The sequence below is a fragment of the Perissodus microlepis genome, chromosome 19 (assembly GCF_051167445.1).
Source record: "Perissodus microlepis isolate ML-2025 ecotype Zambia chromosome 19, ASM5116744v1, whole genome shotgun sequence".
In the NCBI taxonomy this organism is placed as follows: domain Eukaryota; kingdom Metazoa; phylum Chordata; class Actinopteri; order Cichliformes; family Cichlidae; genus Perissodus; species Perissodus microlepis.
The window spans coordinates 14,936,236-14,961,062 of record NC_140479.1 but is presented as its reverse complement, the minus strand read 5'-3'; the positions used below and the strand labels follow the sequence as shown (position 1 = coordinate 14,961,062).

The 24,827-nt window shown below is 40.6% G+C and overlaps 1 protein-coding gene across 6 annotated transcripts in view; it reads left to right on the top strand.

The window, feature by feature from the left end:
* LOC146365643 (dynactin subunit 1-like) overlaps positions 1-24,819 on the top strand; it is a 34,117-nt gene extending 9,298 nt beyond the window's left edge. For 2 of the 6 annotated variants that reach the window (XM_084915311.1, XM_084915306.1), the window contains exons 3-31: positions 1,554-1,632; positions 3,965-3,996; positions 6,021-6,041; positions 9,973-9,990; positions 12,252-12,272; positions 13,329-13,499; positions 14,665-14,862; positions 15,356-15,560; positions 15,766-15,844; positions 15,948-16,107; positions 16,249-16,353; positions 16,888-17,079; positions 17,186-17,302; positions 17,442-17,594; positions 17,688-17,848; positions 18,040-18,208; positions 18,463-18,531; positions 18,712-18,924; positions 19,066-19,227; positions 19,666-19,797; positions 19,901-20,029; positions 20,302-20,444; positions 20,517-20,683; positions 20,915-20,926; positions 21,627-21,754; positions 22,035-22,218; positions 22,490-22,563; positions 22,706-22,795; positions 22,943-24,819. In XM_084915311.1, the coding sequence (XP_084771437.1) occupies positions 1,554-1,632; positions 3,965-3,996; positions 6,021-6,041; positions 9,973-9,990; positions 12,252-12,272; positions 13,329-13,499; positions 14,665-14,862; positions 15,356-15,560; positions 15,766-15,844; positions 15,948-16,107; positions 16,249-16,353; positions 16,888-17,079; positions 17,186-17,302; positions 17,442-17,594; positions 17,688-17,848; positions 18,040-18,208; positions 18,463-18,531; positions 18,712-18,924; positions 19,066-19,227; positions 19,666-19,797; positions 19,901-20,029; positions 20,302-20,444; positions 20,517-20,683; positions 20,915-20,926; positions 21,627-21,754; positions 22,035-22,218; positions 22,490-22,563; positions 22,706-22,795; positions 22,943-23,080 (3,522 nt within the window). In that variant the 3' untranslated portion in view covers positions 23,081-24,819. The remainder of the gene's footprint in view (positions 1-1,553; positions 1,633-3,964; positions 3,997-6,020; positions 6,042-9,972; positions 9,991-12,251; positions 12,273-13,328; positions 13,500-14,664; positions 14,863-15,355; positions 15,561-15,765; positions 15,845-15,947; positions 16,108-16,248; positions 16,354-16,887; positions 17,080-17,185; positions 17,303-17,441; positions 17,595-17,687; positions 17,849-18,039; positions 18,209-18,462; positions 18,532-18,711; positions 18,925-19,065; positions 19,228-19,665; positions 19,798-19,900; positions 20,030-20,301; positions 20,445-20,516; positions 20,684-20,914; positions 20,927-21,626; positions 21,755-22,034; positions 22,219-22,489; positions 22,564-22,705; positions 22,796-22,942) is intronic. The other 4 variants (XM_084915309.1, XM_084915308.1, XM_084915307.1 and 1 more) reach the window with 4 other exon arrangements.
* The last annotated feature ends 8 nt before the right edge of the window (positions 24,820-24,827 follow it).

The window sequence follows — 24,827 nt, the reverse complement described above, 5'->3', positions numbered from 1 at the left end:
AATATTCATTAATGGATGTTTGGTTATGCTTACATCATCCAGCTGTGCCTGTAAATAACTTTGTCATCCATCATTTGATCTATAATAACATGTTCGAGATATTTGACCTTATTGCAGACAGCGTTAATATTTGAGTATTCAAATTCTGGAAATACTAGGTGTTTGTCCTCCTTGGTTCTATAACCATGTGTATATGTTCCACACCATGAGGAGAACATATGTGAAGGAGCTGCTGGCGACCAGCGGTACGAGGACACAAGATCATCTGCATACATAATATGGTTCAGAATATCTAGAATATTATCAACCATGCACACAGTTTTACAGACACGCATGCTGTCTCTTCAATTTACTTGTAACGTCTGTTTGGAATAGAAATAAATCAGAACTCTCACAATGTATTCAGGCATCTCTTTATGACTCAGCTCAGCAAAATAACTCTGTTTTACACAATCAAAGGTTTGCAGGCATAGAAATAAAACAAATACAAACTGATGACTTCTTTTCTTGTGTTTGTTTATAATTTCCTTCAAAATATACATACACAGACCAGTTCCATGTTTCGGTTTAAATTTAAAAAATGTATTTATCCTGCAAAAGTCTTTCTGAAATATTATACTGGCTAAGGTTATGGACCTGTGATTATTACGATGGCTTACTTTACCAGCTTTACCCTTCATAAGTAGCGCTAAGAGAATAGGCCACACTGAATCTGGCAATAAATAAATAAATCTGTTTGGAAGGAGCAAGTTTACAGTGAGGTTTATGTTAATCATATGACTGTAATCTACATCTCTGGGGTTGCCAACCTAATGTGGAACTGGACTGTTACTACTAAAAAGAAAAAGTCAAAAGATTTATTGAAATAAGTGATTTAGTTTTGGAAGAAATGGTACCTGCAGGATATCTCTTATGTGCGGGCACACAATAATAAACAGTCAGTGTAATGTAACTTGCAGTATTGTCACATCTGTCTTTGTGACTGTCAGTTTAATTCTATTTGTTTTAGTGCTGGGACAAGCACCATTTTACGGTAGCTTATTATGATCAAATTACACAAAGTTGTTGCAGTCATCAAATCAGAACGAGATGTCTACATTGCTGAATCCAAACACATCAATCACTCTTTGGCTGCTCGTCAAATCCATCCACTTCAGGGCTAAAAAATCATTACCAGTTAATGTGATGGTGGTTGTACTTAAATGTTAGCAGCAAACAGTTTATACTTTGTGTGTTCTGTTACAGTTACCAGTAACTGTTAAAGCTTTTTAACTTTTGACTGTGCTGAAAAAAGTGATACAAATTTAATGCTAAAAAGAAACATCAAACCTATGTAGAATTACACGTTTATGCATAAGATTCAGCTTTACTGTAGATTAGCAGTTGTGTCACTAATCCTCTTCAGCGTGTCTCCTGCTTGGCTTAAAAGGCTCGCTTGTGGCTCCCCTTTTGCGATATGCCTCTTCATCTCTGTCACCTCTTTCATTTAACAGCAGCACTCACAGTTGTGTTTTTGGAAGACATGACTAAACGTCTCTCTCCCGCTGTCTCAGATCCAGCTGGTAGATGATGGGGCAGACACAACGTCTCCTGAGACACCTGAGCCCGGCACTGGCAAGGTTCCCAAACGAGGTGAGAACGCACACACACATCCAGATGGTCATATTTGCAGGTCGTCTTTAGTATTCTGCTGGTACTGCTTTATCAGTAAAATAAAAAAAAAAATGCCCAAGCACAGTAAAATCCAGTCTATCCTGTCCTTATAGAGCCTGATAGTAAGTGTGCATGCCATATTTGAAACCAATAAGCAGGGTTTATTCTCACCTGCTCTCCTGCTGTATTTTAGATAGACAGCTGAAGATCTAAGATATAAAAGCACTTTGGTACATTTAGTATCTTATTACAGGGATGCTGCCTGGTTTTACTTATGTGATGAGTGAATAACAAGTAAAAATTGTGGATTTGAATCCCACGTACGGTAAGTTAGCCACCAGCAGATGTCAAACTCTTCATCGGTGGTTGTTTTAAAGTGCTTTATAAATAAAGGTGATGATAATGATGATCGGGCCACAGTTTAAACAATAGCTGTTCTCTTTATTTAAGAGTACTTTGCTATATCTTGAGCCGCCCCTCATATCTTTGTATTTGTCTTCTAAGGAGCCCGACTTTTTTGCAAACCTTTTGAGCAGTAGTTCTCCAAACTTCATTCCTCTGGCTGTTTTCAGAGGAATGTTTTTATATATATATATTTTTTTTTTAAGTCACGTAACACTGACCCGTAAATCGCTCAAGCATAAAAAAGGCACTTAACTTGTGTCTACGTCTCTACGCATTACAGATAACTTGGCACAGAACGAACTTTAAATTCCCATTTTATGCATGTTGTTCCTAACAGCCTGTCGCAAGAACATATAATGTGTTCCACTACTTGAATCTATATAAAATGTTAAAGATAACATAGTTTAACAGGCATAAAATTTATTTTTTTGCACAAATAAGGTGATTTCGAAAGACTTATTAGCTGAAAACTTGTGTAGCATGTCCTTAGAAAAATTAGGAAACTGGATAAATGAAGGACAAAAGAAGTGGCAGGTCTAAAAAACATAAAATGATCTACAGCAGATTAACATTACAAGGAAATATGTTATCATGTCATGCCTTATCAAGTGAGGGAATTATGAAAGTGGATCCCAATGTGGATTTGAGATCTTAACACACATATATGTGGATAACACATTATTTTCTCCCCACTAAACTCGTGATGTTTTAGTGGTAAACACTTTTTTTTGTGTGATTTTTGATGGACATCTGGGCCATGAAAAGGCAGATTAAATGACACTGGACAGTTGATTCAGATGTAACCTGGCAACAAGACACTTTTTCATTTAAAGCAGTGACGCGAAGAAAAGGCCTTGAAACGCTGAGTGCTTCTGTAAATGCTGCTATGCACCAAAATTCAAAGGGAAAGATGAGCAGTAAGTGTAGCTGACAGGTATAAGTAATAACATTCAAAAGGCTCCAGTCTATTTAGGTGACCTACTTTTTTTACACCCCATAAATATATTTAAAAAATGTCTGTCTCTTGTTCTGGTACCTTTTTCAGTGAGTTTTATATCCACTCTGGCTTTACCGTTATCCATTCAATGTTATTGAATTCTTATAACATGCCTTCCCAAGTCTTCCCATATTACATCTTCATATCTTCAAATATATTCAGCCACTGTGGGTCTCAACTTTACAGTTTTCTCTTGTTTTGCCTGTTGTTGCTAATTTGCGGCAAGGCACATTGTACGCATTGTAATTTTACCTCTGCCTTATTGCCAATATTTTCTTATTTTTAAACATGAGAAGGGCCTCCAAGACACAAATGAAATCAATCAGCCAACTGAAAACAAGAAAATATTGGCATTGGAACATCCGGTTCTGTCGCCCTTTCACAATAATCTCTGACACGCAAGTTTGTAAACCACAATCACATTTCTATTAGTTTTATTTTCTGTGAGTGGAAGAAAGAGACATTATTCAGATTATTACTATTACACAAATCTTCCAGGATGCAGATTTTTGTCTCTTTTACCTGCTGCTGCAGCCATTATGTGAGTTAGAGCTTTTAATTTGGAACTCTGCCAGCCTGAAAGCCAGAAAGAAAAGTTATTGTCTTAAGATGTGGCTTTTGTCTGAAAGTGATTTGTAAAAGGGGCTCTGAAAGTGACGGTGAGATCACCAGCATACAAATAACACTTTCCTTCAATAACATGAGTAGGGGAAAAAAGGGCATGGAGAAGTGAATTTTAAATAAGGGTGCATACAGGTTTCAACAGCTGCCAGTCAGGTTTGACCATCTGGTGAATGAACAATAAATTATGTTGACTCTGTTTGCGCCATAACCTGCTGTGGGATTTTATAACTCTTAAAGATTTTTATCTTAATGTTCTGGGAATGTGTTTCTTCTTTATCTTGTCAGAAATCCTGGAGTCAGCCAAGTCTGCTAAACTGGTGAGTGAGATAACGCTGCACTGTGACGCAAAGTTTGCAGGAAAGCCGAGGCAAACGTGCCGCCTGACACCTGAATACATACACACCCACACTGCACGTACACACATTCATGCATACAGACTCCCACCTGCACACACACACACACACACACACACACACACACACACACACACACACACACACACACATAGACGTACTAAAGTAAGTGCTATGTGTTGGTGTTTATTGTTTGGCGATTTGCACTCTGCAGGGAAATTCATATGTGAGATATTTAATCCATTTCTGACGGCTGTTGTTTTGTTAGGTTTTGTTAGGATCAGGTGTTTGGGGAAAGTGCCTGCAGTAGATTAACATTTAATTTGGCTTCATCATAGCATGGCTGTGAATTTAAAAGGTGATTCCTACATGAAACTAGTGTAACATAACACTGTGATGTGGTAATTAGTTCTAATTTACAATAAAAAAATAAAGTAATGGGACTATTAAACAATATGGAATATTATATGAGGCTCTTGCACATGTACATCTGTAAATGTTTCCACTTAATTCAGCTTAATGTAGTTATAGTTTAATCTGAGTTTACCAAGTTCAGAAATGTGCTAAACCAAATTGTAGCTCTAGAGTTGAATGAGTTCTCTCTGTCCAGTAGAGGGCGCCGTTTACTCACATATGTCCAGTGTTACTCTGCATGTTTGGTAGACACTAAGAAAAATATAGAAAAAATCCAGCACATCAGAGCCATGACTCAGGAGTAAAAAAGCACTGATCTAACTAATAATTTATTTAGTGTGCTTGACTTTTGCCTTCAGGTCTAACTGACACTTAAATCCATTGCAGTCATTTTTCATAGGAATTGTTATATGTTTGTTATATGTTTTAATAGACATCTGGTGCTGAAGAGAAGTATACTGGTTAAATTTACCTTAAACCTGCAGTGTTAATATGGTGTAAGAGTTCACTTTTGATGAAAAGAGCAAAAGCAAACATGGTTTATGGATGTGACTATAGTGATATATGGATATCTGGATTTAAAGTAATTTTAAGAAGTCTTGGGTTTGAATTAAACTTTAAAGTTGCACACATCAAGGCAAAAAATCTCTTTGCTGTTAAAGGTTAATCCATTCAATGTCAGCATGTTGAGAGAATCTTTGCACAGGGAATAACCTGTAATGATAAGTTCACTCTGTCAAGTGGAAACCAGAACGGAGGCATTTGATTTAAAAACTATATTCCAAATTAGTCACATTTAAATGACTTTTTTCTATGACTAGATATGTTGTTTTATTTATGCAAATTGTACAGTCATTGTAAAAGGAAAGATAACTGTAAGGTTTCATGTATGAGGACATAATAAAAATAATCTGATCCTTAGTATGTGATAAAGTGAAAACAGTCACTTCAGGTTTTTGTTGCTGTTGGTGGTTTTACAAGGTACTGAATCATGGGGTGTGCTTATGTTTTTCACACGCTGCTTCTGATTTTTCACTCAGTTTTTGTTAAATATATTACAACTTGTACTGTGTCTTGTTTATTGTTCATCTTAGGTTGTGTTGATCTAATTTTAATACCTGGTAATGACCAGATAATCTTTTATGTCCTAATATGTAAAACCTTACCCTTGAAAGAAGCAGTACTTCATGTTTACATATACTGTATTTGTAGGATCTCACTGTTTCCATTTTTATTGCTTGTGTCATAGAAAATGGAAGAATATATATTTTTTTTGTTGACCAGCCATGGGAGAATGGCTCAAATTATTTTAATAATAGGCAATGAAAATATTTTTACACAAAAGTGTAGTTTAATGTGTTTTTAATGTGGAGAAAATGAACAAAATGAGAATGAAGAAGTGAGTATGAAGAGATTTGTGTTTGTGAAAGTTATTGAGGTCCAACACACAGGTCCAAACCACCACAGTTCCCATCACCTCCGGCATGCTGCTGACAAACTCCTGATCTTTAACCTTCACCCTCCCTCCCTCCTCCTTCCTTTCCTCGTCTCCTTACCTCCTTTGACCGACGCAGCGAGGAGTGAAACCCAAAAAGGTGCTGCATGTTTCTCTAACCTCAGTACAGTGGTAATGTTATGATGATGACCGTAGTAACCGTGGTAACCGTGGTAACCGTGGCTCTGAATGGCCTCGCTGCTGCATGGCAACAGAGCCTCACCCCTCATTTTACCCATGACTCCTCGCAGCCTACCACACCGCCATCTCTGGTCTCTGTACTGATGCGCTCTATGTATGTATGAATGAAAGCTGTGTCGCATCACCTCACCGCCCTCTCTGCTCTCTGTTCGGTGCAGCTCTGTCCAACATTGTCTGCTTGGTCTTCTGCTTTTTGTGCACATTCAAACATGCTAAGTTTGCTAAGTGTCCAAAGGTTTTTCAGAGGCTCTGTGAACGTGCAGTGGTTCCTGCATGGAACCATTGTTTTTTTTAACAATAATGGTTACCACTTACCACCTACTGCCTCTGCAAGGTTGCATCTATAAAAGTAAAATGACACACATGAGCTAACAAAAAGGACAAAAAGCAGTCCATCATTATCATATAACTATCTTAGGCTTCGGACCAGGGATGTCAAACAGATTTTACATTATGCACCACATACAGCCCTTTTTTGTTTTTGTTTGGATGGGCCAGAGTGGTGAAAATCCTCTTAGTGTCGATGTAAAGAAGTTTAACTGCACATTTAATCTCCGCAATATCAAATTAAGAAAAAGAAGTATGATTTCAACAGTATGTCTCAGGTTTTCTACATGATGAAGAAATCTGTCAGCACAACTGTTACGATCTCCCCCCACTCGTTAAAGCCATGGTCTGCTGTTTGGTTGGCATGGGAGGGGAGGGTCACCCGTGTCTTACAGGCTGTAAAAGCTGTTAAAGTTCTGGCAACATGTTACCCTCACTGTCCTGTAGTTATAAAGCAGAAATTGTTCGTTAATTCACAGAATCTGTCCTATTATTTTACTGTGGACAGACTGTAAAGTAAGTATAGTAGACAATGAAAAAAACGGAAATTGTCTCATTTAACTGTTTTTCTATTGGCTAATTACATTGGTGTAGTATGAATAGCTCTGGGGAGGTCTTTATTATTGTAAAAAATACAGTTAAAAGTCTAAAGTTTATATCCTCCTTCACATTCTCCAAAGACCGGCCAGATTTGAGTCTTTGCCAGGCCGTTTCTGGCCCCCAGGATCTTATGTTCTACACCTTAGCTTTAGACTTTTTGATTGCCAATAGATATTTTTTGCAGCAGATTAATTGCATGAAATAAAAGTAACTGTAAAGATCAGGACATGTTTTGGGGTTCATGGGTTTTGGTCCTCCCCTCTCATTCACTCCTCTGTCACTTTTGGGATATTTCTGCTCAGTCTAGATACTAAGTTGTATATTCACGCATTTTTGATAACATTAACATATCTTGCAACCTATTATGGAAGTTAACACTTTTATATTAAACCCTGAAGTCTCTGTTTTTGTGAATGAGATGGATTAGTTCGGTTCTTGGACTTGAAGTTATGTTGAAAAGTCCAGTGATCCAGCCTTTGATTCTTGAATGAAAGCCTTACTAAATCACTTTAATTTATTACTAACTAAAGCATTAGTATTAAGAGAACAAACTAAATTAAATCAGTCTTTGGTGTGACCGTCACCAAGTTTCAAGGTTGTTTTAAGCATCTTAGAGAACCGCAGTTCTTCTGTCTTTTCATGTGATCCCACACTGACTGCATGATGCTGCTCTGTGAGGGCTGGACCATCTGTTGCACCACTCCCTATTACTCTTGTTAATAAAGGTCTTTATTAAGGACAGGGTGGTGTGTACGTTATCCTGTTACACAATAATTTTGAGACCAGCCACAAAGTTAGAAAATATAATTTCCTTATAATATTGTATTTGTTCCCACACGTCTATCATGAGATCCAAGCTGGCTGTCCGCTGCTCTTTGTCATTCTTGGCTGACTCATACATGCAGGCGTTCCTTGAAAATGTCAGAATGCGACTGAGGTGAAATGAGCTGCCCTCCTGCCTGCAGTAACCTGCAGAGTATAGATTTCCCGTCAGCTCGGTTCTTCTTTATCGTCTCCTGGTCTGCATCTCCTCCTTGGCAGGCTGACTTTGAACATCAGGAGGGAACTTTAAAGCAGGAGGATCAAATGTTCAGTCACAGAGCCGGTGAAACTGAGGAAGAGTAGGAAATGTTACAGACAAGACCAAAATGGAAACTCAGTGAAGGAAAAGCAAAGTAAAATGCTTTTGTACTGCTGTTCTGAAGCTTGAACCTTAAGCCATTATTTTTCTCAGCTAAGGTTTTGGGCTTATTTATGCTTTCTGGACAGTAATTTTATCTCCTTTTGTTTCGTTGAAGCTGCACTGCAGTGACCTCGGAGGCAGCGATCCTCCCTCTGTGTGCTGGGAAAGCAGGAACCTGATACATCTCCACCCATCTCAGCATCCACTCTGTCTGTCGGCCGCTCTCACTCCATCACTCTCAGAGTAGCACTTAGTCTGTGTGCTGGAGAGAATTTGAGTGGATTATGAAAAAATATGTTTAATATTTCAACAGGACAGTTTTCTCTAAGCTGCTCTGTAATAGATACTCATAAGCTGTTGTTCTTTCTGCCTCCGCAGCCTGACGTCCTGTTGCTTGTTTTGTTTTTTTCTCTCCACAATCAGATTCCTAATACTCTTAAACATTGCCCGTTTACTAAAACCTCATTGGACATTTTCTCCCCATGTTTTTTTTTGCCCATGACGTGAAAGTATTTGAGGTTTAAAGCTCACAACTGATCAGAGTATCTTATACTTTGTGGATTAATCCTCTTAGAGATCCCTCTCTCTTCCTGCTGAGCTGTTGGTGCAGAGCAACAGATTAGTGAGGAAGATATCACGATTGCTTCCTTAGACGGCTCTTTAGGAGACTGTCGAACTATTAAATCTCCCTTTTAATTAAAAAAAAAAAATCCTTTTGCTACAGTTAATGTTACTTTTAAAGTTCGGATCTTATCTCTGGCTGTCATGATGTTTGCATTTATGAGTTTTTATGTGAGGCTTTCTTAACCTCTGTACTCTGGGTATGTGTCTATGTAAAGCACGGTTAGGCGCAGTTCAAAAATAGCAAGACTCACTAATAAAGGTATACCTCATAAAGCCGCTCGGGTGTCGCCCCCCCACCCCTTTTGTTTTCATCAGCCTCATTTTAGTGAACCTTTTTGATGATCTGCCAGCGTTGCTAGGAGATAAGAGAGGCTTGCATTAGCGTGGCTGCTCATTTTTCCCTCTCACCTCCATTTACAGCCCCGCCCTCCTCTGCCTCACATCATCCCTTTCCTCCCCTGTCTGTCCCCAATCACCACTTCACACCCATCCCTCCCTCCCCCTCTCCCTCCCTCCCCCCTGTCTGTCTGTGTTAGAGGTGGTGATGAGTGGGTGAGCAGCAGGGAGGGAGGAGGGCACACAGTGATGTAATGCAGGAGCAGCTGACAAATCCCAACAAGCGAGAGAGAGAAGAGGGGGGGAAATGAGACAGAGGGTTGGAGAGAGAGGTTAGGGGAGGAGAGGCGTCTCCAGTGTAGCAGGAAACGGCAGCAGGCTGGAGGCTCGTGGCAGAGGGATGTTCGTGTCCTAATCAGAGGCGAGAGCAGAAGAGAGGTGCTGACAGAGGGCGCCGGCAAATGGATTATGAGAGAAAGAGGACATAAAGGAGGACGATAGCAGGAGGAAGGGACGAACAGAAGGAGGGAGGGGGAGCCTGGGAATAAATCGCCGCGGCCATTTGCACCACTGCAGCTCCCCGGCCTGAGCCGCTGCCTGTCTGACTGTTCAGCTTCAGCTTTCCGCCTGTCTGTTCTGAACCCGCTGTCTGTGGATCTTTGCCTGTTTTATCAGCTTCCTGTTTGTGTGTGTGTATTTGTATGTTTCTGGGTGACCGTGTGTGTGTATGTCTTCTTCCCTTGCAAAAATGATGAGACAGACTCCTGCACCCCGGAAGGTACAGAACTCCATGTGATGCTCTTTTTCTGTTGGGTTTCTTGTGTTGTGTTATCATCCTTTTCGTTTTGTTGGCAGAGCTGTTGTAAAGGTCATGTGTCCTCATTTTGTTTAAGGTGGAATTGCCTTTTTTCCCATTTTTTTCCCAGACCATTGATATTTAATATTCCCAGCATAAAAGTAAAAGTGTTTGCAGCTCAGCTGTGCTTTCTTTGACTTCAAAGTTTATTTTGCCCATGCTGTTGGTAGCTGTCCATGCTTCTACATGTGTTTGCAGTTGTTGAGATGCCTTGTATCATATTTATTGTTTTATTTAGCCTCATCATACGGAAGCTATGTCTTACTCAAGACTATACGTTGATTTCCATCACTGTTTGCAGATGTGGCAAACAGGCAGATGTGGTTTGAGTACAGTTTGTTCTGGCAACTATAGCACAACATGGTGGTTTAAGAGGACTGACAGATCTTAGGTGGTACAGCTATAAGCTTGGGAGAGTTTCTGTTGGATGGTAGTGCTTTAATTCAATAAAGAACAATAACGAGCCAAAGCCCAGATGGAGATGGATATTGACTGAGTGTACTGAGGGCAGATAGTGGAAGATAATTGAATGCAACAGATCATTTTACATGAATATGGTAGAAAGTATACAAGTGTCTGGTCAGGCTTGGCTTAGGTTTAAATGCTGAGCCAATCATCATAGACGTACTTTAATATGAAGTGATAGTCACAAGAAAAGATTAATATTATTAACTGTAGATTTATTGTAGCAGTGCCTGAATGCTTCAGAATTTTCTGGTATCGTCAAAGATTTTTTCCTCCGTAATTTAACACTAGTTACAGGTAACAGAGACAATGGTTAATTGGTACATTTGTAATATATTATAAATCTTTTCCATGTGCAAATCTAGACTTACTAGACTTAATAGTCGCAAGACTTACTTCCAAGATCTTTAAAGAAAATAATTTGAACTTTAGTATGTTGTAGAAAAACAGACTATGATTTTAAACTGCTGAATAGCGACTCAGTTTCTCAGTTTCATGTCGCTGGAAAATAATTAAGTCATGTAACCTGGCCTAGAGATCAGTCTATGAACCCCTGATAACCTTCGGTTAGTTGGGGAAAAATGTATTTCTACCAGTCGAATGTTGGAGGTTTTTTGCTGTTAGTAGGTGAAGTTGGGTTTCGGTGCTGTACCGAGCACCTCCTTGCAGACTTATGAAACATGCCAGCTTGTCTGCATATACTCCCCAAATACTTGCTAAGCAGTAGTAAAACTGCAGAGTGTGACACAAACCATAAATGGAGACCACCAAAGTAAAAGTTTTAAAATGTATTGCTTTCAATCTCTTATTTTGGAGGCATTCCCAGTTTGCATAAGTTTTACTACTGGTCAGTGGTTAGATGGCAAGTGTTTGCAGACAAGTTGGTATCTTCCATGAAAACTGTAGTCGGCCGTGGTAGTCTGCTACCAAAACCAATCACAAGGGCATTTGTGTTGCAGCAACTTTGCAACTGGTTTCAAAAACCACTCGCCAACCCACTGAGGAATACACATTCCTCACAGGGGGTTGTTGGCTAGTCTCTAGACCTGGGTGGACAAGTTACCATGGACTCTATAGTTTGACTGCATTTGTCATTGTCATCCTCGAGGTAGGAAATCAAAAATAGTGAAACCCATGTGTGTTATACAGTGCAAAGTGTTTCTTTACAAGCTTAACTGCAAATCCTGTCATCCACCCTGCGGTGTAGCATGTCTGAAACACATGTTGTACCCGAATGCTGCTGTTACCTCAGCAGTATGAGTGTAGTTCGACATAGATGAAGCTAACTGAGATACAATGCGGTCATTGAGGTCACAGCGGCAGTACCAGTCAGTGTCTCTGTTGTTGCCAAGACTGTGGTCATATGGGTGGATGAGATGAGGCCCAGAGATCAGTTAAGACAATAAAGATCATTAGAGAAACAGAGCAGAGATCTGTGTAGATGTTATTATGATAGATGATAGTAATATAAGTAGAGGAGGCGTCTTGTCAAGAAGAATACATTAACAGGGTTCCAACTGTGAGTGAAGCAGCAAATATTCAACGATGTCCTAAAGTCATATCAGCTTCATCCACTCATTCTTACTTTTTATTTTTTGTAATCTTTCTTTACTATGACTTTGCCTTGAATCACTAACCCTGGTTGTTTGTTTCCTTCCCTTCCCTCCTCTCCTCCTGCTGCCCTTTGACCTTTACCTGCTTCCTCTCCTCTTCTTCAGACCACGGCCAGAAGGCCAAAGGTGAGCCCAGTCTTCAACATCATCAGGGTTTCCACCTTTTGTCAGCCTGCGTTATTTGAACATGCGATTATTATTTTCACTTCATGAGGCAGATAATTTATTCACATAACTCATAACACGAATCATATTTTTGTTCAAAAGCATAAAAGATAGTCCACTTTAATCTTACAGATTTTACACTTTTTAAAACATTTTATGTTTATGTCAACACTACATTTATTCATCTAAAGTTTGCTTTATTTCTTATTGCTTTCCATCTGCTGCACACCTTTTTTCATATATTTTCAGAATATTTTCAGCACTTCTCATTTAGTATTACATCAGTATTTGTTTTCTCTATTTTAAGGTCTTAATTGTGTCTGAGGTCACTATTGAGGTCTACTGAAGAAGGGCCCATTTGTATATTTTTTTGGGAAATTTACAACAGCTAATAAACAACTCAGTCAATTTTTCGATAAACTGAAATTCTCCTTTTCAGGTCTGAAGCTAACAAAACAATGAGCATGAATAATCAAATATCTGTTAATATATAGACATTTAATATTATACAGATGTTCAGGTCTCAGTTAGTAGAATAAAAAAATGTAATGATAAATAATTTAACAATTATTTTGATGTAGGTGATTTTATATAGAAGCTAAATCCAGCGTCAAAGTTGAGTTAAATTAAGAGCACAGTGCAAAAGTGGTGTACCTTACCCAATGTCTTTACATTTTGCTTGGAAAGAGGTGCAGCGATTAATGAAATCATGCGCAAACATGAAAGAAAATGCAGCATCTATGGCAGAGTTCGTACAATTTTAAAGACTGTGTTGTTATGACCATGTTTTATTCTTCAACATATTTATTTTATTGAGCTATACATTTTTTTTTTGCAGTCTGTTAGTAACAATGTGCTTAATGGTACAGTTTAAAAGCTGTCCTGTTTAATTGGGCTCCTTGGAAAGAAAATATAAAGAAATGAGGGAAGACTTTTCCACAGCACAAAGTGTTTCTCTCTTTTTAAAAAAAAAAGTAATTCTTGTTGTTGATTGGACTTTTTTCTCGATTCCTTCAGCAGCCCAGCCGACCTGCAGGAGGGAAGGGGGCCGCGTCTGGCTCGGCTTCAGCCTCTGCTGGGGAGATGAGCAGCAGCGAGCCCAGCACGCCGGCACAGACCCCCCTGGCTGCTCCGGTCATCCCCACCCTCCACTCCCCTGGAAACCCTCCAGCTCCCATCCCCAGCAAGGTCAGTGTGTGTCTGGATCAGTTCTATTCACCCTGCGTTGGACAGATCTGATGTGTTTTACTGTTTATCTGTACATTTTTCTTTTCTTTGAATGCTTATTGACCCATTATGAAGGAAGCTTCTGTGGCAGCACTTGGTCCACAACAAGTATTTATGCGAATGAGCAAAGCCTGCTTAAAAAGGCACTACCCATAGTCACATTAATTCATTCATACATTATGTTTAACAGGATTTAATGTACCACCACAGTCAGTGGACTCTTGAGTATAACCCACACAAGCACAGCGAAGGAGTAAAATCAGATGTGACAACGTTGTCAGTATCTCTCCTCTAAATTTAAGTGTATTTTATGACCCAGCTGTCACTTTGTGTTGACATCATCCAGCAGAGTCAGAACGAGAGCCGAAGGCCTGAAACGCTTTTTAGGCAACGTGACAGAATTTACCTTTGTTTTTGTGAATTATCTGCCTGTTAATGTGCTGATAACAAATAAACACCAAGATCTTCGTTTGTGTCTCTTGTTTTCTTTTGCATATTAAGTTGTATTTAAACATCAGACATTATCACATCAACCTTTTGTAAAAATCGCCTTCTGTGTGTGTGTGTTTTTTTTTTTATTGAAATGTTAAAGTCTGAATAATCAGTCTAATTGGTATTTTGTCCCCTCAGGAAGATGTCACTATGGAAACACAGGTGCAGCGAGGTGGTGTGATGTGATGTTTCTGCACTTGAAGTATTGAAGTGTTGTTCTGCTCTCACTAACGTTTTAATCAGCTGAGGCGTGGCTCCTTTTTTAACCTGTGTGTGTGTGCAGTGATTGTCTCTGCTGCACGTCTATCACAGGATTCAGAGAGTGTTTAGAGGAGTGTGATTATCTGCAAGTGCACACTGGATGTGTGATACAGCATGTGTGTGTGTGTTTTCTCTTCACAGGTGAATTTTCTGCAGGTTTAATATTTAATGTGTAAGTGCTTCTAACACAAGGCTTTAAACCTGATCCACTGCTTTCGGTCTTCACTCTGAAGAATCATTAAAGAGAAATGATTCATAAAAAAAGAAAATGGAAGTTTGAATCCTCCTTTTGTGTTTTAGAGAGTTTCCTCTAATATGTGTTTATTTAAACCTCACTTTTCCCCTTCATCTTGTCCATATAACTGTTACCCAGGAAGAGGAGGCGCTGCGTAATCAAGTGAAGGACCTGGAGGAGAAGCTGGAGACCCTGAAGATGAAGCGCACGGAGGACAAAGCAAAACTGAAGGAGCTGGAGAAGCACAAGATCCAGCTGGAGCAGCTGCAGGAGTGGAAGACCAAGATGCAAGAGCAGCAGGCCGAGCTGCAGAAGCAACTCAAGGAGGCCAAGAGGGTAAGGAGCCACAGATGGAGGAGGAGGGAGGGGATGCAGTGTAGATGCTCAGGCTCAGCTGAAAAAGTGTTAAGAAGCAGCAGTTGACTGCTAACAAAAACTAGCCAGCAATTGCGTTCCTTCCTTAGCTTCCAATGAACTACAAATTTAAAAATCTTATTAATTACTCTTAATTTAAGTCTGTAGGTTTTGAGATTATTGGGCCTAAACTCATCTCAACCTTTATTGCAGATTATTTTGGGTATTTTGGTGAAGTGTTCACAGTGTGTTTGATTAACAGCACCTGGGTGCCACATACCTTCTTACTTTCTGTAAAATTATTATTAAAGGACCTGAGTTTTTAGAGGTTAAAGAGAAGCAACAAAAACAAATCTAAATATAATATAGTTTATAACTGGCTTTTAATAAGGGGGAAAAGTATATGATTTGCATGCAGTTTAAATAACATGCAGTTATGTAATACTTTGTTGAAACTAAGCTTTTCTGTGTGTAGGAGGCTAAAGAAGCTCTGGAGGCAAAGGAGCGTTATATGGAGGAAATGTCGGACACAGCGGACGCCATCGAGATGGCGACGCTGGATAAGGAGATGGCTGAGGAGAGAGCAGAGTCTCTGCAGCTGGAGGTGGATTCCCTCAAGGAGAAAGTGGATGAGCTCACCATGGACCTGGAGATCCTCAAGCATGAGATTGAGGAGAAAGGTACTGAAGAGCTGATGTTATCATTGCAGATGTTGTATCCAGGCCTCATTTCTGTTAAATCAGGACATGAACCATCAATACTAATACTGAAGTTTGATATACTGAGTCTTGGTTTTAAAGTATGTAAACATCAATTTAGAGTGAAAAGTTTGCAAGCTTTAATGACGAGCTTTTCTTTTTTGTTTTGTTTTTGGGTTTCTGTCAGGCTCAGATGGTGCCGCCTCCAGTTACCATGTGAAACAGCTGGAGGAGCAGAACAGCAGGTTGAAGGAAGCTCTGGTCAGGTAGGTCTGCTGATGTCTTCATGAAAGCCACAATTATACTGAACTGAACTTTAATTCAGAACTTTACAAGCTCCAAAACACTGATGCGTGTTTTTGTGTCCAGGATGCGTGACCTGTCCGCGTCAGAGAAGCAGGAACACGTGAAGTTGCAGAAGCAGATGGAGAAGAAGAACGTGGAACTTGACTGTTTGAGAAGCCAGAAGGAGAAACTGCAGGAAGAGATGAAAGCGGCAGAAAAGACCATCGATGAGCTGAAAGAGCAGGTCAGTGGACCTTATGACTGAGCTGTATCTTTTCTGACTTGTCACACTGTAGAGGAAGTGAAAGGTAGCTCCCCCCAGGCCTGTGATCTTTTAATTCGTGGGATGGATAACAGCAGAAAAACAACATGTGCTCTGTTTCAGGTGGATGCAGCCTTAGGCGCAGAGGAGATGGTGGAGACTCTGACAGAGAGGAACTTGGACCTGGAGGAGAAAGTCAGGGAGCTGAGAGAGACAGTCACAGATCTGGTGAGTGACAATCGCCCAGAACAAACATGGCGATAAACTGCGCAGGTTAAAAAAAATCCCAAAGTGATTTTCAGTCCATAAACACTCTGATTTATTTCTCACTATCTCATTTTACTGCTCAGACTGGCCTACCTGCATACATTCATAGTAATAAGGTCTGAAAAAATTGAAGTATTGCTGTTTGCTGACTCATTTCATTAATAATATGGGGCCGGGGTCATTAATATGCATTTGGAGCCCTCTGGTGTTTGTCATCACTGCCGCTTTTGTTGGATTAAAGTGCTCCTTTGGTGTGCACTGACCTGGAACAATGATCATATGATCCTACACAAGAAACTCGTCTGTCTTGTACCTGTCATTAAAGAACGTTGTTTTTTCCAAGAATAAACAAAACATGAGTTTATACAAGCTGCAAAATCTCATTATTATCCCACTAGAATAAATTGATCTAGAAAAACAGAGACAGATTTCAAAAATCAAATTCAAAAAAAGGAGATGGCCCTGATCGTTTGTGTGCACGTCTCCTTCGTGCAGGAAGCTATAAATGAGATGAACGACGAGCTGCAGGAGAACGCCAGAGAGACGGAGCTGGAGCTGAGGGAGATGCTGGATCTGGGAGCAGCGAGAGTCCGAGAGGCAGAGAAACGAGTTGAAGCCGCACAGGAGACCGTAGCCGATTACCAGCAGACCATCAAGAAGTACCGCGAGCTCACAGCTCACCTACAGGTAAACATGTAGGGGAAATATGTAAAATGTGTTTTCACATCTAACCTGTTAATCATGTGTTGGTGTCCTTCAGTCAGTCACGATTGTTCTCATGTGTTTGCTGCAGGAGGTGAACAGAGAGCTGACCAGCCAGCAGGAAGCCTCAGCAGAGCTGCAGCAGCAGCCGCCAGCAGAGATGTTTGATTTCAAGATTAAATTTGCAGAGACGAAGGCCTACGCCAAGGTCAGAAACAATCACAGGGTTTTGGTCTGAATAATAAGTAGCTCTCATCCTCTTTTCACGTGTTTACAGGTTTTAAATCAAAACTTCTGATTTTAACTTTGGAGCTAAACAAAACTTCTAATATCTGTGTATGTTTTAGGCTATTGAGATGGAGCTGAGGAAGATGGAGGTGGGTCAGGCCAACAGACACGTTTCTCTTCTGACCTCCTTCATGCCAGAGTCCTTCCTCCGTCACGGTGGAGACCACGACTGCATCCTGGTGTTGCTGCTCATCCCCAGACTCATCTGCAAGGTAAAAGCCACTGGATCTTTTAGAAACAGGAAGAAGAGACTTGCTCTTCGTGAGGTTTAAACATGTTTTTGTAACTGTTTACATGTCTTTTAGGCCGAGCTGATCAGCAAACAGGCACAGGAGAAATTTGACCTGAATGAAAACTGCGTGGAGCGAGCCGGCTTGAAGGGAGCTTTGGGTGAGCAGCTGAGCTTCGCGGGTGGTCTCGTCTACTCGCTCAGTCTGCTGCAGGCCACGCTGCACAAATACGAGCAGTAAGTTTCACCACAGACTCTAAACTAAAGATAAACACCTGATAGAATAGTTGTTAAAGTTGTAACTGTATTTTCAGTGTTAATGTCCTGGCTGTGCCTGACGCGGTTTCACTGCTTCCAAATAAAGAATTTTTTCAGGGGTTGCTTATCATTGGAGTAACTCCTCCATACGCTCTTCTTGTGCTTGTCAGAGCTCTGTCTCAGTGCAGCGTGGAGGTCTATAAGAAGATCGGCTCTCTGTACCCAGAGATGAGCGTCCATGAGCGATCTCTGGACTTCCTTATTGACCTGCTGCACAAAGACCAGCTGGATGAGACGGTCAATGTGGAGCCGCTCACCAAGGCCATTAAATATTATCAGGTACACACAAACAAACTTAATGCATGATTACTGCAGTTTAATATAGCTGTGTTTTATTAAAACATAAAGTATTTAATGTCTAATTTTCTGCCTTATTTTCATTATATTTATATTATTTATTTTTATACTATAATACATTTTCAATATATTATGGTATATTTTTCTATATTGTATTACAAAATTCATTTGCATTATGATGAAAACATGCAATTTAGACTCCTACTGCTTGTTTAATGATATTTGTCCTTTTTCAGCACCTGTACAGCATCCACCTGGCAGATCAGAATGAGGACTGCACCATGCAGCTCGCTGATCACATCAGAGTGAGTATCAACATCACCTGCAGTCTCCGAGGAATCTGTAGGAAGTTTATAAACGACATCGGCCCTCAATCCAGCTTTGTTTCAATCTTTTTTTCATGTATTTTTATTAAGATGCTTCTGTTTCTGCTGCTTAAAGAAAATAGACTTCACTGGTTACTCGTGGCTTATGTTCATGTGCAGTTTACCCAGAGTGCCTTGGACTGCATGGCTGTGGAGGTGGGTCGCCTGCGGGCATTCCTGCACGCGGGTCAGGAAAAAACCGACCTCGCCGTGCTGCTGAAGGATCTGGAGACATCCTGTAGTGACATCAGGCAGTTCTGCAAGAAGATCCGTCGCAGAATGCCTGGAACTGACGCGCCCGGCATCCCAGCGGCACTTAGCTTCGGACAGCAGGTAACCATAGTGACCAAACCATCAAGTTAAAAAAAAAAACAAACAAACAACAAGAACCCCAGATCTATGCTGAAAGTTTTTTAAAAATCTGTTTTTCATTTCATGTTTGTTTTCTTCGTATCTTACCTTTTTACCCAACAGGTGTCAGACACCCTTTCAGACTGCAGGAAACACCTGACCTGGGTGGTGGCAGTCCTGCAAGAAGTGGCAGCAGCCGGAGCTCAGATGATGTCACCTCTCGGTGAACAGGAGGGGCTGTCGGCCGTCAAACTGGAGGACGTGGCGTTCAAAGCTGGAGAACAAGTAGGTACATTAATACTTAATTGATAAAGGCCAAGTGACCTGACTGAGACATATGTGCAGGACACTGCTTAGAGTAAATTAGTCATTTGTAATTCAGAATTGTGGCTGACAACAAAAAGTAATATTGATTTAGGTGCAAAAATTCTTTTATAGCAGAATATTTCAATTAAATGAATTAAAAACAATGCAGTGACACAGTGACAACAGTTTCCATTAGAAGTCATCTTGCAGCAGGAATTATTGGAAATTTTGCGAGCCAGCGATTTTTTTGAATGAACTCAATGTGAGCTGAGAAAGTGTTTATGTAACGGAAACTATTATAAAAGTCTCACATGCTAATCGAAGGAGTTCATGCACTTTGATTTTTATTATGTGTCTGAGCATGTTTATGGACAACTGTTTTGACAGCCTCCTGGACAATCATACTTTCGTTTTCAGATCTATGGATCCCAGGGTGCCAACCCCTACGAGTATCTGCGACAGTCCTGTAGCATCGTCATAGCAACCATGAACAAGATGGCGACTGCTATGCAGGAGGGAGAGTATGACTCAGAGAAGCCTCAAAACAAGGTAATTAGCTCAGTGTGGGGCCACTGTGAAGGTGTGTCGGTATTTTAGTTCTGGCTTTGTGAACCCAGAATATTATTTTCATATTACTCCGTTTTTCTTCCAGAACCCTCCGCCAGTAGATGTGCGAGCGGCAGCTCTTCGAGCGGAAATCACAGATGCAGAAGGACTCGGCTTGAAGCTGGAGGACAGAGAGACGGTCATCAAGGAGCTGAAGAAGTCTCTCAAGATCAAGGTAGAGAGAAGCAGCAAATTCACTGTGAATAAAAACATTAAAAACACAGAACTGCCGAATCTTTTGTCAGGTTAGAGTTCATGCAGCTGAAATGGTGGATGGTTTACAATTCATCTGCATCTGTATCTGGAGTTTATTGTGTAATTGTGTTTTCTGAACTGGTCAACGTTCACATCTGTACACACTGAGGGAATCTGCTCCAAAATATCTGAAGTAACAAATTCTGCAGAGACACAGTGTTTTGATTTAGGGGGGTATGTGTGCTTTTTCAGGGAGAAGAGCTGAGCGAGGCGAACGTGCGTCTCAGCCTGCTAGAAAAGAAGCTGGACAGTTCATCCAAAGATGCAGACGAACGTGTTGAGAAGATCCAGACTCGACTGGATGAAGCCCAGACTCTGCTGAAGAAGAAGGAGAAGTAAGAATAAGAACACGTCTGTAGATTACTGAGGAGATCTACAGTTGTGTGATGTTGTCCTCTCCTCTGCAGAGAGTTCGAGGAGACGATGGACGCTCTGCAGGCCGACATCGATCAGCTTGAGGCAGAGAAGGCCGAACTGAAGCAGAGAATCAACAGCCAATCAAAGATGACCATCGATGGGCTGAGAGGAACCGGGCCATCAGGAATCGCTTCCATTGTCACAGGAATGGCCGGAGGTGAGTGAAGCAGCTGCATAACATGCTCTTAGTTTGGTGGTTCTCTGGTAATGGATAAATTCCCACTTTAACTAACCTACCTGATAATCACACTGCAGGATTGATACTGAATTTTGTGGTTATTTATCATCATTTTAACTCCAGTTTAATACCTTTCCTCAACAACCAATGATTCTTCTCTCCGTATAACGCTTCTTTAATTCCTCTTATTTTCACCTACTCATTCTTCAGAGGAACAAAAAGGTATCTACTTGCTTCTATTGGCATCTGATGTGATGATGCATGCTATTTATTTCATTTTATTTTTTTACCTTTAGTGGTTCACTCGCATGATATGAGAGGAGTTAAACATGACATGCATGTGTCTGCAGGTCTGGAAATTCCAAGGTGTCAGAAAACAAACCCATTCACTACAAATAATTGTACCACTAAACCAGGAAGTTGTAGCACAAGAAAGAGCTTTGAATTAAATTGAAATAAATAATCTGATGGTGGATCAAACAGCATCAGAATGGGTACTGAGAAAAATGTACCCATATTGTTTGTGTTGTACTCTAAAAGTCTTAGTAAACCTTGTAGGAACTCATTTTTGTGTATATGCATTGTTTTGGCATGCACACCATATCCCTCCCATGTTTTTAAGGACATCTGCTTATTATTTATTCATATGTTTGTATGCAAGGTAGTCAGAATGCACAGGAATGGCATCTGCCAAATAAATGCAGTGGAATAAAAAGTCAAATGTATTTTTGCTTCCATCGCCGTGCACCTCTAGCATGCAAGAGGATTATTTACTTTTTCATCAGAACTCAATGTTAAAGACGAGAGTGCAAAGCTGTGGTCAGAGGGTCAAACGACTGTGAAAATACTGCCAACATTCAGGTTTAAGTAAAGCTTTGGCTCCACTCAAATACTCATAAGGCGTTCCTGTTATCGTTCACAGCGAACATGGTGTCAGGTGTCGGCTCTGGATCGGGCGTTCAAGTGATCGACTCACCTCTGCTGACTCAGCAGATCGAAGCTCAGAGGCTCTGCATCAAACACCTGAAGAACGAGAACAACAGGCTGAAGGTAACGAATGCCTCTCCACCACCTCAGCATGCGACGGACGCAACAGTGAAGTCACACTTTAGAGGTCAAAGAACCTGCAGAGGGTACACAAATAACTGAAGAGTGAAATTATTCCTTCATTAAACACAACAAATATGGTTAAAAAAAAAAAACTTGTAGATTTTCAAAGCTGAGATTTTACCTCGACTTCCACATGGTTTGAGGCTTTTTAGGTTAAGGTCACCACACCTAAAATTAGATGGATTATTTTTATTCACCATCAACATGTGTTCTCCAACAGGCGGAGAAGATGCGTGCTCAGCTCGCCTCTCTGCCTCCTCTCAATGTGACCAAGCTTCCCTCCAAAGACGGAGGTCCTGAAGTGCTCTCCAGCGCCCTCTACCGTAAGACCGATCAGCTCCTGGAGACACTGCTGCAAATGAGTGCCAACGTCAAGGTGGTGGACATCACTGGAAGATCTCCTGGTATGTGACATTTCTTCCTCAAGGAAAGGAATTCATAAATATTTGACACGACTGTCAAAAGCAGCACAGTTAGACTGAATAACTTTGCTAAAGCAGGTTAGGTAGCAGGAAGTCTTCATAATATTTGCCTTGTATTGTTTGTGTTGTCTGCTAAATCTATAGAATCCTGGATGATCTTAACTTAATTACACCAGAAATCATGTGCAAATATTTAGAACGGATTGTTGGGCACTGATTTCAGAGATGTTCTCTATTTGTTTTTGCCCTGCAGTGACCCCTGGTGCTCAGCTCCTGGAACAGACAGCTAGACTGCAGTCCCTGAATGACACTCTGGACAGACTGAAGGTGCAAACAAAACACAAAGCTGTGAAGCACAGAGAGAATAAACTGATAAAAATGCACAAAAGTTACATTAAAACATTACTGTTCAAGCTGATGCTGCACTTGAAGTACTCACCTTAGTCTTCATCTCTTCTGCTTCTGTCAGGACGAGGTAGCAGAACACGTCGTCAACCTGCAGCCCGGAGCTCGAGTCTCATCTGATTTCGCCACGTTCCCTTCGACCTCATTTGTTAAGGTAAGTCTGCTGGTCCATGCACTCTGATAAAGCTCGGTTTTGACTTGGAGGTGGATGAATGAAAGCTTTTGGCTGTCTCACAGTAGCAACGGGGTACAAATACTTCTGAATTTAAAGTTCTAAAGCCGACTGCTTTTCTGTGTTTAGGTGAAGGAGGAGAAGAAGGGTGACACGGTGCTGGTGGGAAGGGTCATGGTGCCGTGTCCTCGCGGTCAGGAGCAGGTCCACCGCCTCGTCCTGTCACAGTCGGAGCTTCGGCGAGTTCACAGTCTGCTGCGGACCTAAACATCACATGCCCCGCCTTCCCGCCAGCCGCACCAAAACACTCCACCACCATCAGCTTTTTCTCCAGGGCCAAACAAGTCAAACCAGGAGGCTTTTTAGGTTATTAGCTGTGAGATTACAACCTGCAGCTCTGGCATCAAAGTGCACAGGTGAAGGCTAAAACGTAGAAATATACAAGTCTGAATTTGTTAGTCGACTGACAAGCAGCTTATTGGCAACTATGTTAGTCATTGTCACATTAAGTTTTAAAGACTGAGAAGTCTTCCTCAGATTTTTAGCGTTTTTAAATGTTGAGGGTTTTCATGTGTTAATTGAATATCAGTGGAATCTACACTGATGGCTTGAAAAACATTTCTTGTAATTATTCCTATTTTAAGACATTTTAAAAGAACTGAGAAAGTAACTGGGGAGATTAACTATTAGTGATTACTTTCAGTCCAGGTCAGAGGCTAAAGAGAAGGACTGTTTTGTTTTTTCACACAGCCAAAATCAGACTGCACATCTTTGCACATGTGACTCGTTTCAGGCAACTCTGCATTTGACTGAGGCCTTGCTGGCTGTAAATTGGAACCTGGATGATGAGATTGTGATGCCATCCTTTTATTTTACGTCTAGATTTTGTTTTATGGCCAGAAAAACGGAGATACAAGCGACAATGCTCTTGCATGCTGCCCAGATTCAATCTATGTAATAGAAAATGAGCCAGCCTCCTCCTGCACCCTGGTGTGGAGCATGCTCAGTGTGGTTTATATTTGGCCAGAACATTGGATGTTGTTTCATATTTCCCGTTTGCAGTTATTGCCTAACGAGATGTGAAGAATCATGAGCCTGTGCTCTAAACTTTCATCAGGTGTCACTGTGACGTGCTCTGTTTTAAGAACATCGCTGTAAAAGGAAAGGAGCACTGAAATGATGGATTTGCCAGTTTAAGTGAGTGGGCATTGATACGTTTTTTTTGTTTTGTTTTTTTTTTTTTGCACATTTAATTTAAATACTGAGCCTTCTGAAGTTAAATACAAACTGAGGGTTTTAGTGTTTACCTCTGTGGCTTTGCTGGCTGCACAGAACAGAAAAACAAAACAAAAACATTAAGCTCAGTGGATTTCCTGAAATTCTTCTGCAGATTTACACACAATCTGGCTGCACTTTAGCCAGAGCATTACATGGTTTAAATTATTTCACATATACTACACTTTTGGTGTAACCTGTAACTGTGTACTTTATTGGCTTGGTATAAATGACACACTGGTCGCACTGGTGATATTCGACTGCATTGCCTGTGTTCTGCCGAGCTTCCCGTTGCTGTAGATTTTGTAAACTTTGTCCGAGCCTTAAACCTGCAGAGAGCCTTTTGGTAAAGATCAGTCACCTGCCTTATTTTAGATTTGTTTCAACCAAACATTGTTTAAGCAAAGCAACATCTTTGCCAAAGAGTCTTTGTTTTTCTTCACATCTGCCATGTTTGATTTTCAAGAAGCTTTTAATTTATTAATTTGTCTAATAGACTGTTTTGTTTACACAGTGCTGTCATAACTTGAAGTTTTATTTATTAATGGGAATCTAAGTAACTGTAGTTAAAGAGGGAAATGCAGACATCTCTTATTTATTGGTTGCAATATTTATCTGTGCTCTCAGTGAGCAGCTGATGTACTGAAACTGCAGCTTGTCTTACCTTTTTCCTTGTGTGGCTTCCTGCTCATGCACAACCAATAACTGATCAATAAAGACATTAAAACAAGCATCTCAC